The sequence below is a fragment of the Pteropus alecto genome, unplaced genomic scaffold (genome assembly GCF_000325575.1).
Source record: "Pteropus alecto unplaced genomic scaffold, ASM32557v1 scaffold3, whole genome shotgun sequence".
Classification (NCBI taxonomy): domain Eukaryota; kingdom Metazoa; phylum Chordata; class Mammalia; order Chiroptera; family Pteropodidae; genus Pteropus; species Pteropus alecto.
Window position 1 is genome coordinate 838,584 of NW_006442484.1, and position 18,334 is coordinate 856,917.

Here is an 18,334-nt window from a genome sequence, read left to right on the forward strand (position 1 = left end):
GACTCCAGGGCGGGGCGCCGCAGCTCTGCGCGTAGCCAGTCTGACTTCGCTGTGCGATTTTCAGCCCTGTAGACCTGGCCCTTCCTATGGTCCTCTGGTCCTAGAGGGCAGGGGTTCTCTGCCTTTGCCTCCAGGTCTAGCGGCATTGGTCGCGAGCGGCCCAGAGTAGGGCAGATGCTCCAGGAGGATTCTCAGGAACTCAAGGTCCTCGCCACTCAGAAATGGAGGCCTGGAAAGGTGAGTTACTTGTCCAAAGCTACTAACTAGTACTGTAACCTGAAGTTGTTACCAACACAATACAGATGGTCTTCTGATACTGGACGGATGCCTTTCTCGGCCATCCATCCAGATTTTTAGCTTTCTTGTAGTCAGGTCTCTTCCTACTGTCTTCTTTAAAGACACTGCATCTTGAATTTTCAGCATCATTTCAACAGCTTTTGAAAGCCCCGTCATAAATTTCCTACCGAATCTAAAACGCCATTTAATTGTTTGAGGCAAAGATATCGTGTAAGTCCAGGTATTATCAATGGGAACCTAAAAAAGTTTTTACCTGAAGTATAATAAAATAAAAAGTTCTGTGTTCCGGGTTATCACAAAATGCCATCCTCTTATACTTCTGTTATTCCTCCATACCTTATTATACATGGAAAGGGAACAACCCCTACTGTTTGTTATTTTTCCACTTTTCCTCAGTTCTCATTTTCATGTATATTGTATTTTTTTATCCTTTATATTTTGTCAATTGGCAAATAATACATTTATGTTACCTTGTCCATTATCCTGATAAATGTGCTAGGATATAGGTGTTCAATAAATATTTGCTAAATAAATTACTTTTGAAATATGTGCAACCTTAAAACTAGTTAAATTGCTGACCTATAAAGGTTGGCTTTTTTAAAATAAGTTTTTAAATCTTTCTTCGGTTTTGATTATTGTATTAGGATTAGGTTTGGCTAGGAGTAGCAGGGAGAAACAACCACAAAATAACAGTGGTTTAAGCAAAAAATTGATATTTCCCTCTTATGTTTAAGAAATCTAAAGTTAATCTGGAACTGCTCTGGCACTTCACCGAGACAGATTCAGCCTCCTTGCTACAGCCAAGAGCATCACACTCTTTATATATTATATATTAAAAAAAAAAATATATAATATATTATATACTATATGTTATATAGTATATTATATAATTATACATTAGATAATTATATATTATATATTATAAATGAATATATAAATGAATATATATTCATTTATACTTTCAAATATATAGGCATTTGCAAGGTATCAGGTTCCATTCCCATTATCACCTCATGGTCTAAGGGAGCTGCAGTAGCTCCAGCCATTGTGCCTACATTTCAAGCAACGGAAGAGAAGACAAAGAAGGAACCACTCCTCTCTTTAAGAATCTTTCACAAAGATTGCATATACTATTTCTGCTTTCATTTAGCTGACAAAAAGTTAGTCATTTAGTTAACTAAACTACAAGGAAGGCTGGAAAATCGAGTTTGGGTACTGAGAAAAGAAGGAAGAATGGATATTGAGGGACAAGTAGGAATTTCTAACATAGTCTTAAATCTCATCTCTTTTTAAAATATTTATTATTCCCCAAGATTTTTTAAGCTTTATTACAGAATATCTGTACCAAAATGCTTACCTTTTTGTATGAAGGAAGGATTACTTGCCATCAGGATGCACATGCTTTGAGTTATTTTTCTAGAAGTAAATAGGAACTTACACTAGTGTAGCTTGCTTCTCTCTCATTCTATAAACTATTTCAGAAAGAGAATCAAACATGTATATGGCTATGCTTTCAAAAACATGAGCATTTGAAAGACATTGGGATTAAGTTGCTGATGTCAACATTTCAGTGTCAGCATTTCAAATGTACTGAATTGAGTCTTTAGTAAAATTGCACATAAGCCTAAAAAGGGCTCCATACGTGCCCTGATTCAACTGGTGTTTCATCATGTCACTATTTAAGTATATGTTTTGTTAGACTGCTATTACCTGAGGACCTTGAAGAGGCTCTCTTGGATTCTGGAGTCTTTGTGACTTCATGACTATTTTCAGGTTTGGGCCAGAACAGGTTCTAAAAGACCTACTTTACCTAAAACTGGACAAGTAGAATCCAGTCCAGTTGGTTCAAGCCCAATAAGAGAAAGGAACAATCCAGCTGCCTTTCACTCTAGGTCCTGCCGGTTCTAGTTTGTTCTTACTTCCTCAGGGCTACTTCATGAACTTACTCTGATAGAGTGGCATTCACTTCCCATCTTTTGAGATTACATCCATCTGTCACCACTGGAACTAGCAGAAAGACTAAAGCATGTTGTGTAAACATGTACTTCCAAAAATATTGTCTCTCTTCCTCCAGAAGCTTATGGGGTTGTGTAACAAGAAGACTTTGTGTAAGTCAGTCAGAACCGTTGTATTTTGATAAGGGTTGCTTAAGACTAAGGTCGCGCTTCTGTCGGTGTGAAATGACTCTTCTGAAAGAATGAATATTCAGTGTCAATATTTGGGGAAAGACTAGTCTTTAGAGAGAAACAGAAAACCAAAGCTTGAAAGATGATTTGACTCTGTCAGAACAGGAAGGATTTCTTTCTGCAGTCTACACCCTGAAGACAGAGGTTATATTTATCAGTTGGTTTCGGTTACAGACACAGGAAAAAAAGCAAACAAACAAACCTCAAACTGGCTTAAATGATAAAGAGGATTCAGTGGCGCCCGGAACTAGATCAGAGATATGGTGGGCGTCAAGGCAGGGTGACCAACGGGCTCAACAGTGTTGTGTCACTTTTTGTCTCCACAGCATTGTCCACAGAACTAGCTTCTTCCTAAGGCCAGCCCTCTTCTCTGATTACCTGAAGTTGTTGGGCCTACAGTCTTTACTAAACAAATCCAGCAAAGAGCTCGTCTCTGATTGGACCACCCATGAACCGATTAAAACCAGCAAACTGCCAGGCAGTGATTGGTCTAAGCCAAGTTACCTGAACCAATCACTGGGACAAACAATTACTCAGAACTCTATGAGGCCCAAAGTCAATACCCTTCTACTAACTGTATTATAATGCTTCTTAATTATCTTGAAATGGAATTCCTGGAAAATATAACCTACCCATACACATAATTTTTAAAATATCAGTAAATGCCCTAACTATAATACAAGAGAAATAGGAAAGATATAATTTACAATTTTAATGATGTTTTAATATGTAAACAATCAAGCAGGGCATAATGAAGTAGTCAAATACTTGCATGTACTTAAATTGGATGTATGAATTTAAGGGAAGTGAGAAATTAGAAGGCATTCTAATCAAGACGAAAAATGAAAGTGCTGACATACAGATGAAACCTAGAGTAAAATATAGATTTGGATAGTAATGACATGACTGGCCTGTTTGTATGCAAAAAGAAAAAGGGAGACATAACTTCAGTTGAAACAGAAATATGTATGGAGAAAAGGAGGAGTATGGCACTCTCGCCAATGACTCGGGCCTTTTAATAAGTGTAGTGTTCAAATAATCATCTGTGTTGTGATACAGGAAAAGGTGGTGATAAAATATCACGAGTACCTTATATTGAGGATATATTCAGACACCAGTGTTTAAAAGACTGATATGGAGACAAATTCTTTAATATCAACAGGGTACAGAGGATGGGTTAGAAAGGTAAGTATTACAGTAGTACCAGAAGCCATAGATAAGTTAGGTAGAAGGCCTCTGGGGACAGTATAAAACAGAAACAGAATGGGTGGCTCCAAAATTAATAAATCATTTCAATAGGTAATTCTTATAATATAGATTGACTGTAATTATAGTAGCAGGGTAGCACATATGACATTTTAAATTAATGCTTATTGATGAAATTGAAATTACTGAATTTCATGTATGTTTACTATATTAGCTATCTATTGCTACATAGCTAATTATCCCCAAACTTACCAATTTAAAACATCAAACGTTTATTATTTTGCACAGTTTTTAAGAGTCCAGAATCTGGGAGCAGCTTAGCTGAGTTGTTCTGGCTCAGGATTCCTCACGAACTCACAGTTAAACTGTCAGCTGGTGCTACAGAGTCTGAAGGTTTGAATGAGGCTCTGCTTCCAGTACGGCTCACTCACATGGCTGTTGGCTGGAGGCCTCAGTTCCTGGACACATGTGCTTCGCCACAAGACTGCCTCAAGACATGGCAGCTGGCTTCACTCAAAGCAAGTGATCCGAGAGAATGGGAGCAGGAAGCTTTTAGCCTCAGAAGTGACATGCCATCACTTCTGCTATATTCCATTGGCCACAGAGACCAAGTCTGATACAATGTGGGAGGGGTGAATATCAGAAAGTAGGGATCTTTGGGGGTCATCTCAGACACTGGCTATGACATCCAGTAATTTAGTAATATTTGGTTCTAAATGAAAAGGGATCGCCAATCTCCTCTGGTACATATTTGCATTCAGCACTAACAATGCAAACTGCAATAGGCATGTGCATGGTGCCATCAGTAATGTTTTTCTGAAAAGGAGTACAATTCTTGGTAAAATTCTCAAGAAGACAAAGTACAATTCTCACAGTAGTTGCTTTTGTGGAAAAAGAAATAGTGCATTTAAAATCATGCAAAAAATATGTTGCACTTATATGTAAAATGTAATTCTGTTCCAGGCTTAGACAATTACAAGCAGAGTTTTTACCCATGTGAATGTCTGGCGGGACGTTTAGATGTTGGGCAGGACGTGGAGAAATTCCTCTTTGGTCGACTGCCCTGCACATTGCGAAACACCCAGCATTTCTGGCCCCACCTCCTAAATGCCTGTGTTCAAGGGTGATGTTCGAAATATTTAACAACCAAGATAGCATGGACTTACCAACCAATCAGAATAGATGCCAGCCAGCATAATGTATTGGTCCAAATGGGCTAAACAGAAGTTCTGCCAGTAGTGCCCCTCTGAACATGGTTGCCAATGGAAGATTCCCCCATATATTTTAAAAATGTCCTCTAGGGGGCAGTACACCTTTGCTGAGAACCACTGATTTACTACCAGGCCCTCGCCCTGCACCCAGCCTCTCAATTTCATCATCTCTAAGGATTACCGCAATCCTGCAAATTAGGTCTGATTATACTCATCTGACAGATGAGAAAAGGGAAGTTCAGGAAGGTCACATAGCTAGTGAATGGCAAAACCTGGATCTAAATTCAAATCTCCCTACCTCCAAGCCCATGTCCTTTCCTCTGCATTGCATTGCCTTGAACTCATTGGTATTCGGGGCTATCAGGGAGGCAAGGATCTCGACGGAAATGAAGGACAAGAATGATTGATAGTCCAACTGTAAAACAGACTCAATCCGAGGCAGCCGCAGAAATCTCAGCGTATTGAGTTCTTGATACCAGTGGGTACCACTGTGATCTGCTCCAGCCTCCTCTCTCCAACACCATAGTGCAGTGTGTGGGGAAGAACAGGGATATGGAATCAGACCAACCACAGACAGCCTGGGTTCAAATCCCAATTCTGCCACTTTCTAGCCGTGTGACCCAAGGCAAGTTATTTAAGCTCTCTGTGTCTTAGTTTCCTCGTCTCTCAAAAAAGAGTTAACAAGTACCTATGTCATCGGGTTGTCGTGAAGAGTCGATTAGTTAATACAAGAAAAATATTCAGTGAGAGGGAGCTATTGTCACCTTCCCTGTACCTCATGCCTCATTATTATGTCATGTCTCATTCCTCATTCATGATAACTTTAGCTTGCATTTGCCCTCCGTTTGCCTCAGGTCTCTATGTAAACTTGCACTGCTATTTATTTCATTTGTTCAGCATTGATTAGTTCTAATTTCCATGAGAGCTTATGACAGCCTCATGCAGGCTTAACAAATATTGTGTTAAACATATATTAATAGGCAGCTGAAGAAAAAAATATGAGTATGTATAGTGTGTTCACATTCATGCGTGCATGTTTTTGAGAGGCAGTGTGTGTGTACAAATTATATAGATGAATTTTTGGAAAGATATTGTTGAAGCAGGATAATGACCCCCCAAATATGTCCTAATACCCAGAATCTATGAATATGTTATGTTACATAGCAAAGGGAAATTAAGGTTGCAACTGGAATTAAGGTTGCTAATCAACTGACTTTAAAATAGGGAGATTATGCTGGATTATCTGGTGGGCCCAATGTAACCACAAAGATCTTTAAAAGTGGAAGAGGGAGGCAGGAGAGTCAGGGCAATGTGACATGAAAAGGATTCAACCTGCTGTTGCTGGCTTTGAAGACAGAGGAAGGGGGCCACAAGCTAAGGAATGCAGACAGACAACCTCTAGGGGCCGGAAAAGGCAAGGGATTGGATTCTTCCCTAGAGCCTCGAGGATGGATGAACACCTGCAAGCAAGAGCCTTGACTTTAGCCCAGTGAGATCCACTTTGGACTTCGGGCCTCCAGAACTGTAAGATAAATTTGTGCTGTTTAAGCCACTAAATTTGTAGTTTTTTGTTACAGCAACAGTAGAAAACAAATATGCAAGAAACTGCTGATGATTCAATCTGGGAAGTGGGCTCAGGAGGTCTGGATCTGGGAGGGCTGGGTTGAAGGAGAACTCATTTGTTCATTGCCTATCCTTTTGCATCGACTGAATTTACTACTTCATGCATGTGAATTTTCATAATAAAATTTTTTTTCCAAAATAAAGCATCTTACCTTGTTGTAGTATGTAACACTTCACCAGCCAGTTGATGCATTTGCTGCCCTTGGGCCAAAGGCACTGTAAGTGATAAGTTTATGGGTATCTCGCAAACCTCTCAAGATATTCAAGTTTGTAAGAATGGGACCGACCCAAAGGCATGCACAGGCACTCTTCCTCCCTAGGCCAGCTCCCTGACACCCGTGTCCAGAAGGCCATGGAGTCGTGACTTCTCAGGACACTTTTTCTTGGGTGTTTCTTGGGAGAGAAGAAAGAGAGAGCAGGTAGGCTCTTTAGAACTCTCCCTCCCCACAGGTCGTGGACAACATGATGTGTAAGGGGAAGCAGTAGGGACTGACATCCTCGCTAGTGCTTTATCCCCTCCTGAGTTTGGGAATAAAAGGTTTTGTATATGTAATTAAAGATTACTTTCTCTCAGTCGTTTTGTGGATCCAATTTGTAGATTCTCGTTTAAGTCAGGCCACCACTCAGTTTGATAAGAGTAGCTAATTGTTGTAAGAAATGCACAATAGCAAATGCTTGAGAATATTAACAAAGATTTGCGGAGGTTTGGCAGAAATTTGTAAATTATGTTAAAGAAAAAAACTCCACAGGCCCAAAATTGCATCACTTGTACTAAAAGCCCATGATACCAAACGTAGATTTAATACTGCTAATTTGCAGTTTCAGCCTCTCCCAGAAATATAAGCTTAATCAACCAGTCTGGAATTTTCTGGTCAAGCACCAGTAAGGTATTCTGTCTCATAGTCCCTGTCCATTCCCCATAGAAAGAAGAGGCCATCTGCATGATTAAAACAAAACAAAACAAAACAAAAAACCCTTCCCTTTCTCTTCCCCCAAAGAAAAGATATCCAGGCTCAAGAATTACCCTATCTTTTGTTACTAGCTCTCTTGTCCTACTCTTCTTCCTGTAAAAACGTTCCATTTCCTGCAGCCGCTCAGAATGCCCTTCTAGTTGCTGATGGGATGCTGCACCATTCATGAATCACTTAATTAAAGCCGATTAGATCTTCAGATTTACTCGGCTGAATTTTGTTTTTTTAACAGTAATAATCAACTTTAGCTGTAGATGCAAAAGCATCTAAATTTAAATTTAAAACATTGCTAGTCATTTTTATTCTTAATGCAATTCAGAACAGTTCTCGTTTCTTATGCTCCGGAAGACATTTCTTGGTTTTAGAAAAGTAGCAACCTACCAAACTCATTTTCTTTCACTTATTTTTTTTTTTTTAAAAAAACAGCTTTCACGTATCATAAAATTCACTCATTTGAAGTGCACAATTCAGTGGTTCTTAGTGTGTTCAGAGTTTTGCAACCATTACCACAATCAGTTCTAGAACATTTTTATCACCCTCAAAAGACAACCCAGAACCATTAGTCGTTCCTCATTTCATTCCGAACTGTACAGCCCAAGGCAACCACTAATCTATTTTCTGTCTCTATAGATTTGCCTATTCTGGACATATAAATGGAATCATACAATATGTGGTCTCTCTTGTCTGGCTTCTACACTTTCATTTAAAGCCTCCTGCTAGCTGAAGGCTTGACAGAGAATTAAGGAAATTGAAACTGGAAAGAACAGCTTTGAAATCAATATTCCCCCCACTGAAGAACTTTTTTCAACAAATCTTGAAAACAATAAGAACCTCTATTTATTATTATATTAGCACAGCGGTGTCCATAACTTAGTACTTCGAATCGAGTCCTCACTGTGTATCAGTAACCGTGCTGGATCTTTACATATAATATCTCATTAAATCCTGGCGATCACTGACCATTATTCCCATTTACACCTGAGAAGTCTTGTAGGTCAGTGGGGTTTTGTAATTTGCCCAGAATCACACACCTACGAAGTGGCAGAGCTGAGAGTTGAACCAGTCTTTGTGCCCCACTGTTGGGAGTTGAGCTAAATTGGCCAGCTTTGAGATAAAGTATGGAGCTGAGTTAAATTGGCGAGCTTTGAGATAAGTGGTACTAAAACTATTTTAATCACTCAGTGCTTTCAAAGAAGGGAGTTGTGAAAACTGCATCTGTTTTGCAGGACAGGTAATTGGACTGACCTTGAATCTTGACTGCTCTTTTCTCATTGCAATGCTATAAGTAGTGTGTTTTGAATAAACTCGGGGACACAGACACAGACACAGACACAGCTTGTATCTGTGCTCCCTCCTGCAGTTCTGTCTGTCTTCTTTCTTTTCCTCAGTCCATGCTCCCCCTTTCAGGTACCCTGAATTACTTCGTCGGCTGGCTCCGACACCCCATGCACTATAATCCAGTTCATAGTTCCTGTTTATCCCAAAGCCATGAGATTCCCATGAACTCAACGGTATCAGTCACAGTTCTTCGTTATAAACAGCAGCCCCCACTCTAGCAGTGTTAAGCAGAAAAGGAGTTTATTAAAGGACACCGAAACTTTGGGGAGGGCTGGAGAAAGTGGCCCAAGGTTGTTCCCAGGGACAATGCCTAAAACCACACTGAAGAAGTGGCCTGGTGAGAAAAACACCAAAGCTGCTGTGGACACGACCATGCAGTACAAGCCAGGAACTTCGCTGTCGCTGCTACCGACACTGACACCACTTCTGTGCCAGGAGCTCCCCCTGGCAGACACTGCCTTCCTGCACCAGCTAAGTGACAAAGAGCCAATGCATTTCCTCCCATACCTCATTCTGAACCCACATCTCCCAAGGACAGGTCTTGTTGGCAGAGCCTAGGTCACATGTGCATTTCTTAACATATTTTAGAAAATTAGGGGTTTTCTCTCCTGCCAAGGCCAACTTTAAAAGTCTGATTTCTTGTGCTGGGAACATCATCCTCAGACGAATGACACATGCCACCATGAATATGGACTGTTTGGAGGATGACAGGCAGCAAAAGTACAACAGCCATCCAATACATCATTTAAGCAAAGCTCACTGAGAGTCTTGGGGCTCAACTGGGCAAATTATGGTATAAAGTGTGGCTGAATGGAAAAGCTGAGAGGACGAAGCCACAGAACCAGGATCACCCACAGAGATAAAACCAGAAAGAGCAAGAAGCCCAGCTATAAATGCCCAAACTAAATCACCACTGAACCACATGCTCCTTGCTAGAACGTTCTCAAGATGCACCAAGAAGGACCCTGCCCTGCCACTGAGTAGGTCTCTCTTGTAATAATGTTAAGTTTACTGGCATGTATTCGGATGTATCTGCCCTGTTGAGACCTTTAAGTAGTATCTTTCACTTAGTAGGGCTGGGGGACAATGGCATACATCAGTTATCTAGAGAAGATAGGGGTCCTTGAAGAGGAAGCCAGATCTTTGAAACTGGTCTTGGCAGGAAAGAAAATCCCATAGACCTTACCTTCCTAAGTCTAGATTTGGAGGAGTGGGGGTATGCATAGGGCACTTTAGGGCTGTCCCAGAGGCAAGAGAATGAGGGGCTCTGTCAAGCCAAAGGAGGCTTGGGACTGGGCTCAGAGGCAAACTGGAGAGGGCCATGGGCCAGAGTGGAGTCTTCCCTTCCCTTCTGTCATCCTTGAATCGTGAGGAAAGTTGTAATTTGATGTTCTAGTCTTGTCTCAGTCGGGCAAGAAGTGTCGTGACCACATTTGTGGGTCTGCCCTTAGGCCGGAGAAGGAGCCAGGTGTCCCCCATCTGGAGCCGAGGTGGTGACAGCAGCAGTAATACCAAGAAAAGTGAGTACCTGAGGATAATTTTGGGGGCTGAGGGTTCCACTTGTCTCAGTTACTGATTTCTGAGAATCCAGGTGGTGGAATGGTGGGTTCCCTTTCAGGACTTCAGAAAATGTGTGTTGATGAACAGAACATTGTGGAAAAGGAAAGGCACTACTTCTAGGAACAGGCGAATCACCATTGGCCGTGTCTGAGAGGTATTGGGAGTGTCCCAAAAGATGGCTGAGGCCCCATGACGGGGACCCAGGCAGTTGGCAGCAGGAAAGTATGTTAGGAAGTAATAAGCCCCAGCCATAGAGACAGGTTAGAGGGGACTTTCATCTTTGGGAGGGGTACCCCCAAAAGTAGGGCTATGTCCTGGCTGCAGATAAAGAAAATGAATAGTAATGTAGTCATTGTATCAAAGAACTGAAAACTATCGTCTTGAGATACCAAACTACTGAGGCCAAGCCTCGGGCACACAGAAAACGGCAAAACCGTTTCACAGAGCTGTCAAAAGCCACCGCAGCTCTACGATTTGAAGAAAGGAGCTGTGGAAAGGCTGGGAACCAGGCAGAGTCTGATATGGCCTTTACTGTGTTCAGAAATCTTGATAAATTACTACTACACCTGAAAAGCTGACAATTAGAAGGTGAAAAACTAACAGGAAAAAGTCAATGCTGCCTCATAAGAGAGATTAGTGTCAGATTCCAATAAACTGGCCAAAATCTTTTCTTATCTGGCGTTTTGTTACTTAAATAAGTGAATCTGTTTTTACATAAGTGAATTTGCCTCCTTAACAAGAATAATCTATGTCATAGTCAGTTTTGATATCGTCAGTCAAAAAAGGTAAAAAGCACTTGGAATATTACTCAGCCATAAAAATAAAAATGATATCTTACCATTTGAAACAACTTGGATGGATTTAGTGGGTATTATGCTAAGTGAAATAAGTCAGACATAGAAAGACAAAATGCCATATGATTTCACATATATGTGGAATGTGAGGAACAAAATAAGTGAACAAAATGAAAACAGATTGGGGAGTTTGAGGGCTGTGTAAAAATGGTGAGGGGATTAAGAAGTACAAATTGGCAGTTACAAAATAGTCACAAGGATAGAGAATATAATCAATAATATTGTAATAATTATGTATAGTGCCACATGGGTACTAGACTTATCAGGGGGATCACTTTGTAAATTATATAAATGTCTGACCACGATGCTATACACCTGAAACTAATATAATATTGAATGTCAACTCTAATTGAAAAATAAAAATTTAAAAGATACTTATTTAGGTGGTCAGTCAAAAATATGGTTATTATTATTTGTTTATACAATGGGCCACTGAATAATCATAAAAATTAACTTTATTAATACAGTCAACATTTACAAACATAAACTGTCCTGTACTGAAATTAAGGATTTATTAAAGTTTTCTGGTAACTTAACCTTCCCATCCATTATCCAGTATTGAAAATAGTTTCCTTTATATATGTTGCTGCAATGCCTTAGGTACCATACATCTAATTCCCATTTTTAATAAGATTCACAGAATCATTGCCATCTAAAATATTTTAGAACTCAGCTCTTACTATAAAGCTATATTCATACCGTTCACAATTTTGTTTAGAGTAATACTATTATTATAGAGACCAAATGATAACTCATTCAACAAAATACTCATGTATTATACCAATTAATGCCCAATCATCTAAGCAAAAAGGCCTGAATTTTCCTTTTGAATATGTAGTTTTGTTTTAATTATCGCATACTTTACAAAATAACTGTTTCTCCAAAACCAGCGTGGCAAGTGCCATGCTTCTGAACTGCATCCATAATATGGTATCCTGAATTAAATAAGGAAACACACCTGCTCCTTTTGACCACTCTCCATATCCTTCTAGTTGTCCAATTCTCTGTCTAAAGCAATTACATGAACTAAAAAATGTCAGATTTTCTGAAAGTGGATGGGACACAACAATCTCATAATTGTCAATGTTGTCATTTGCCAAAGCTGCAAAATGACATCTTGTCTTTATGAAAGGATTCCTAAGACAGTAAAGTGAGATTTCAAATGGCTGAAAAAACCTCTGGGAGTCCCACATGAGACAAAGAGACTGAACATTTCAATCGCTGATTAGAGATGAAGCCAGAAGTGAAATCTTAAGTTTCCATTGAGCCCAAGGAATTTTTTTTCCACCTCTGAAAGGTCAGAAAATTCAGTCACAACTCTTTAAAAGTGGAAATTAGAGTCTATTTCTACAATAGCTAAAATCAACTAGTTTGGCTGATTGACTTCTGCAGCCAATGCATCATGAAGTTAGGCAGGAAAAGGTACAATCCAGATATTTGGCATTTTTTTCTTTTTTAATTCAGTACCCACAGAGAAGGCCGAGAGAGAGAAAGAGAGAGAGAGAGAAAGTATGTGTGTTCAGTAACTCCATTAGGCTAATTTCCTGATCCTAACATTTCCACCCATATAGAGTGTCCCAAAGTCTTAGAACAGTTTTGAGCTTTAATAAAATCTAAGGTTTACAGATGAAGCAAACTTGCAGAAAACATACATCATTTGGAGGTTCACTTGCCTACCTTCTATAATTTTGTGACTTTTGAGAATACGTTTTTAATTTTTGTTGTTGTTGCTAAGTACCTGTGTTTAAAGATGGCAAAAAGCAACTTTCTAAATTAGAGCTTAAAACTGCACTTTTGGAATATTCTTTTATGATCCCCAGTCTGAGTCCCTGTCCTAACTCATTTTACCTGCTGACTGACAGTTAAACTCTGAAATAGATTAAATTGTTTTCTTACAAGTAAGTTCTCTTCTTTTCTTGCTATATTCCCAGAGCAAAGCTGGTTGAACACATCCCTGATGGAGTTTCTTACAGCTTTCTCACTTACACATCACTGGAGATGTGGTTAGTTTTGTGAAAAGTACCCAGTTGTGAAAAGGTTCTCAAACTCCTGTGTTACACCCATAAATCTCAGCCTCTATGTGTGATGTCAAGACAACTGAAAATGATTTGGGGCAGTACCGTGAACATGAAATGGTTATATTTTAATAAATTTCCATGTATTCGTCCAGTTGAAAAAACTTCTCTTGACTCCAGGTGTTTTCTTCCCTTCTCCCTGATCAATGTTACTTGGATTTTGATCTGTGACTTCTTTTGTTTTTATAAGGGTCTCATATATTTCCTGGGCTTTGGCAATTTCCTTCTGTGCATCAAAATGGACTTTTTGCCTGGTTAGGAGGGGAACAATTAAATTAAAATCATTAATTCGCTTGTTTAGTTTTCTGATGTTTTCTTGAAACTGCTCACAAACTTGGTTCCACTGTTTCTGTTCAGTTGGTGTCATTGGATTCCCAAGTTTTTTCCTTGACACTAAAATTGCCTCTCTGAGTTGATCAATAGTATCCTTTATTTCCTTTTGCATTAGGATCCACTCTGGTTGGTATCCATTATCTATCAATATTCTGTTCAGGTTGTGGGTCATGGGATCAATATATGAACAGCCAGAAAATTTTTTTAGAGGTTTTCCTTTACCACTGAGATTGTCAAAATCTCCTTTTGCCATTGATTCCTGAATGAGATCCTCCACTAAACGCTCTATTGCTTGAGTTATCTTTTGTTCTTTACTATGTCTTACATCTTTAACAGCTAAACTATCAACGAAATACTGGCTTTGTAGTTTCTGCTTTTGATATTCCATCACTTGCTCAGTTGCACGGTCCGCTCTAAATTGCCTGTATTGCTTCTCTCGTTGACTTGGAGTTCCAAAACCAATACCTTCAAAACTTAAATAATGCCGATGTTGGGGTGTTTTATATTTGAATTTTTCTTCTTCTTCTTCTTCAACTTTATTCTGCCTGGCATTTGTTTGTTCTATCACATGGGAAAGCACCTTCCTATAAGCTTCTTCGATCTTTATAAATGTTGCAGAATCAGCTGTAGTAGAGCCAGTGTCTGGATGGTATTGCTTGGCAAGCTTACGAAAAGATTCCCTGACATCATCTGCAGAGCATCCTTCATCTAGATTCAGCAGTCTATAATATTCTCTCATCTCCTTTTTGGATTTATGAGTTGACATCATCCTATGTCTAATTACGCCAAGATAAGGAAGCATTTTCATTCGATTAGGAATCACTGCAGCATTTATCAGATGAGATCTTAAGATCTGAGCCATCATCACATACATTGTGTTCATTATTGTATCCAGAGTTCTTCCTAGCAATGATCTATAAAACCACAACAAATATAAGGTGAAGAAAGTTGTATTATCTGCTAATTTCATACTTTCAGCAATAAGGAATTATAAATACAGTATGGGGCAGTACTTTCTAAGGCTGCTGCCAAAATTCATAAAGCTATATTTCACTTATGTGGGCAGAGAAATGGAAGTTGATGATATTAGCATTAACATACTGTGATATAATTTGGATTCTAATCACTAACCACAGAATTTTAGAGCAGGCAAGTTCTTAGAGACCATCTAATCCAATCTTCTCATTTTATGAGAAAATGTAGGCCTACATTTTATGAGAAAATGTAGACTGTTAAGCAAAGTAACCAAGTCACGTAGCGAATTGTAAGCAAAATGATCAGAGCACAAGAAGTTTAATTGTCTGTATCCACAGCAGATTGTCAACTTCATCAGCACCACTATTTCTTAGTGTTATTACTGTCTTTATTGTCTCAAGGAGTCTTCTCATGAGATTTACACACATGAAACAGGACACGACAAAGTGTGTACCCAGTCTGACACTAAATTGAATAAAATCAAGCATCCAAAAGACTTGTTAGAAAGGAGCTATTCATGACACGCCAGAAAACCAAGGTGGTCCCAACATGTTAGCTGTTATTTTGAAAATGCATGGTATAATACAGAAGAAAGACTTGTACGTAGCTAATGGCAATGAAATGATGCAAGTGGTTTGTTTAACTGTGATTTTGATGTATAAACCCTAAAACTGAGGACCCCAATTTTCTGGACAATTAAGGTAAATGGCTTTTGGAGTCGCTTGGGATGGTGGTGGTTGCGCTGTGGTCGTTGTGGGGGAGTGGTCAGTCCCGATGAGGGACACGCCCCACCCCGCCCCCTACTCACCACAGACGTGGGTAAGGGGCCCGCCGGCTTCCGCCCCCATGCTGCGCCTCTGCGCATGCGTGCGCGGTCTGTCCTTCACTCGCCCGGCGACTCTGGGCGGCAGGGGGCGAGTGTCCTCACTGGACTAGACCATCTGTCGTTTTATCCTGAGGGGACTTGAGGAAGCAGCGGAGGGCAGAATCATACCTACTCGGGACATATCCTACCTTACTATTGGATCCAAGAATGTCTCTTAAAACGAACTCAACCCAAGAGGACACAGGCAGCATATTTCGGGAGGACCCGTTTTGCCCAGGGCGATCCGCTCCGTCTCCGTCCCCACCTCTAGCGGGAGGTGGTCTGGTCGATTGGGATTGTGGGAGATGTAGTTTACCCTCCCGGAAGTGCGACGCGCTTTGGGATCCGCCGCGCTCATGCGCGGGCGCCTCCCGCGAAGGAGGCGGGGTGCGAGCAGCACCGGAACAGAGGCGTGTCGGTGCTGTTGCGGAGTGCTGTCAGTGGAGGTTGGGGCCTTTGAAGTCTTAGGGGTTTGGAAAGTGATGGCCCTCAGTAACTAATTCTTGGGAGGGGCAGAGAGTACGTTTCCCAGAACAGGACCTGAACGGCCTTTTCCGGGTCTGCAGACCGGGACACCAGCGCAGAGACGTGAAAGGTCGACCTAACCCAGGATGGCCTAACCCAGACTAGAAACCTAGCCTTTCATGAATTTAGCAAGTACTTAGTGAGAGGCTCGCTTAGCCAGGTGTTGGTAGAGGGCGAGGACAGTCGAGGACAAAATCCAAATAGGCGTCTGCTGGCTTTAAGTTCAGTCACCGTAATGGGAATATACGACGGGGAGGTAATTAAAAATACGAAAGAGAAACTTGGGGCATCATATCTGGGTTTAAAATCTTATTTCTTCCATGTGCTTTTTCCCTGTGTCTGTTTATGAGAGTACTAATAAATGGTAAACGTGTATTTAGCACTTTTGCCGGGCACTGTACTAAGTGCTTTATGTATAGTCTCTTAATCATTACAACAGCCCTTTAAGGTCAATGCTGTTGTTTTTCCTATTTTACATATGATGAAATAATTGCATCATGTTTACTGAGTTTTTGTGAGAATTGCACAATGTATGTAAAACCATTGGCACAGTGCCTGGCACTCTGAGTAAAATTTTTATTATGACTAGATCTAAAGAGAGCCAGAAATAGGAGCTAGCTGTTCTAAGCTTCTGAGATATAGACAGTATAATAATTTATTACCTTCTCTGTTGGTGCACAGAGGTTTAAATTCTAATGCAGAGGGATTTCCTTATAAGCAAACAATGAACATAAAAGAACTCCTGTGTGAAAGAAAATAGTGTTTCTACAAGTGTTAAACACAGCATAAAAGCATCAATACAGTTTTAAAACCACTCCTAGTTGTATAGCACTTTTCATTTTACAAAGGTTTCATCACATCGAAATTTTAACGTGATGTTTGTATCTTATTAATAATTATACTTCAGTTCCAAGTAGTTAAATGACTTGGTTAAGTTGGTAAATGGCAAATCTAGGACTAGAACTGTAAGTCTGTTTCTCTTTTTAGAGGACCTGTTTTAATAGTATGATTCTGTATGTGTAGAAGGTAAATTGGAGTCAGCCAAGGTATCCATAAAAAACACTTTCAGCTGCAAAGCGTACACTAGCTACCTGATTGGATTATGTTTCTAATGTATAAGAAATGTAGAGATGGGCCATTCCTGATATTGATCTAGCTATCAGAGTTGCCACATTGCTTTACCATTCTCTCTCTGTATAGGTACTTTTTTTTTTCTGAATCATTTAAAAGTAATTGCATGTATCACATCTCTTTACCCCAAAGTACTTCAGTATTTCATCAGAACAAGGACATTCTCTTATGTCGCCATAGCAGTTACCAAAATCAGCAGATTTAACATCGATACAATATTATTTAATGTTACAGTTTTGTGTTCCAGTTTCACCAATTGTGTTAATGATGTCCTTCAGAGCAATACATAGACTTTTAAGTCAGCAGGTCGAATGATAAACCAAAGCATTCTTGTTCAGTGTAGTTCTAGGCAGAAAGAGTCTACCATGTTGTAATAATAGTTCTTTTCTTTTTAAAAAAGGTGGCCACATATTCTTCAGTCAGCAGTCCTAGTGATTGTAATAAGATGTTAAAATATCAGATTTAGAGTCAGAATAAACACAGGTTGACTAGCATTTTTAATATGGTTGTATTACCTTGCTTAATTAAACTCGACTCAAAAATGTGGTTTTAAGGCAAAAATGTGTTCTGTTTTTAGTATAACATTCTTAACCATATTTAGGTTATGTCATGATTAAAATCACACGTGAACCTCAGTCTGTTGTTTTCCACAAAGTCTAATTATTACCTCAAGTTTATCAGCTGAGATGTAGTTTAATCTTACACATAAGGACTGGTTTTAAGTGAAAGTACGTTGAATTGGATATATGTGGTATTTCCTAGTTTAGAGCATCTTTTTCATGAGTCTCTCACAATATAGTTGAGCATTTCAAACAAATTTTCCCATAAACAGGAGGAAAGTAGACAGTTGGTAAGAATTTAGTCAGGGCACCAAAACCTTTACTAATTATGTTACTGAGTGGGTGGAAAATAGATGATATTTTTAAAAGTTACGAAAACGCAAATTTCTTGACTTTATAATTATATCAAATATTTACTGACTACCACAAGGAGTGTGTTACTGCAAAAGCAACCTCTTTTTTCTTTGTACTCTCAGATGTAATTTCACACTTTGACTAAAGCAAGTGAGGGTTTTTTTTTTCCTTTTTGTTTGCCGGTTCTGTGATGACTGCAAAGAAGTTCATTTTTTTTTTTCCCAATAAGTTGCCATAGTAACCAAAAATCACACTTCCTTGAAGATTGAT

At 39.5% G+C, this 18,334-nt stretch overlaps 1 protein-coding gene across 2 annotated transcripts; it reads right to left on the minus strand.

Annotated features, from left to right (window-relative positions):
• Positions 1-11,683: 11,683 nt before the first annotated feature.
• Positions 11,684-15,771, minus strand: DNAJC28 (DnaJ heat shock protein family (Hsp40) member C28). Of its 2 annotated transcripts, none has more exons than XM_006920978.3 (2): positions 15,644-15,771; positions 11,684-14,568 (listed from the first exon to the last, which is right to left on the minus strand). In XM_006920978.3, the coding sequence occupies exon 2, from the start codon at positions 14,535-14,537 to the stop codon at positions 13,383-13,385; it is 1,155 nt and encodes a 384-aa protein (XP_006921040.1). In that variant the 5' UTR covers positions 14,538-14,568; positions 15,644-15,771; the 3' UTR covers positions 11,684-13,382. The 2 variants fall into 2 exon arrangements, with proteins under 2 accessions (XP_006921040.1, XP_015451957.1); XM_015596471.2 differs by having other exon boundaries at positions 15,438-15,771.
• Between the last annotated feature and the right edge of the window lie 2,563 nt (positions 15,772-18,334).

Excerpts from the sequence above, each read along its gene's own strand:
- DNAJC28 (XM_006920978.3), bottom strand. The coding sequence starts at position 14,537 with ATGAACACAATGTATGTGATGATGGCTCAGATCTTAAGATCTCATCTG.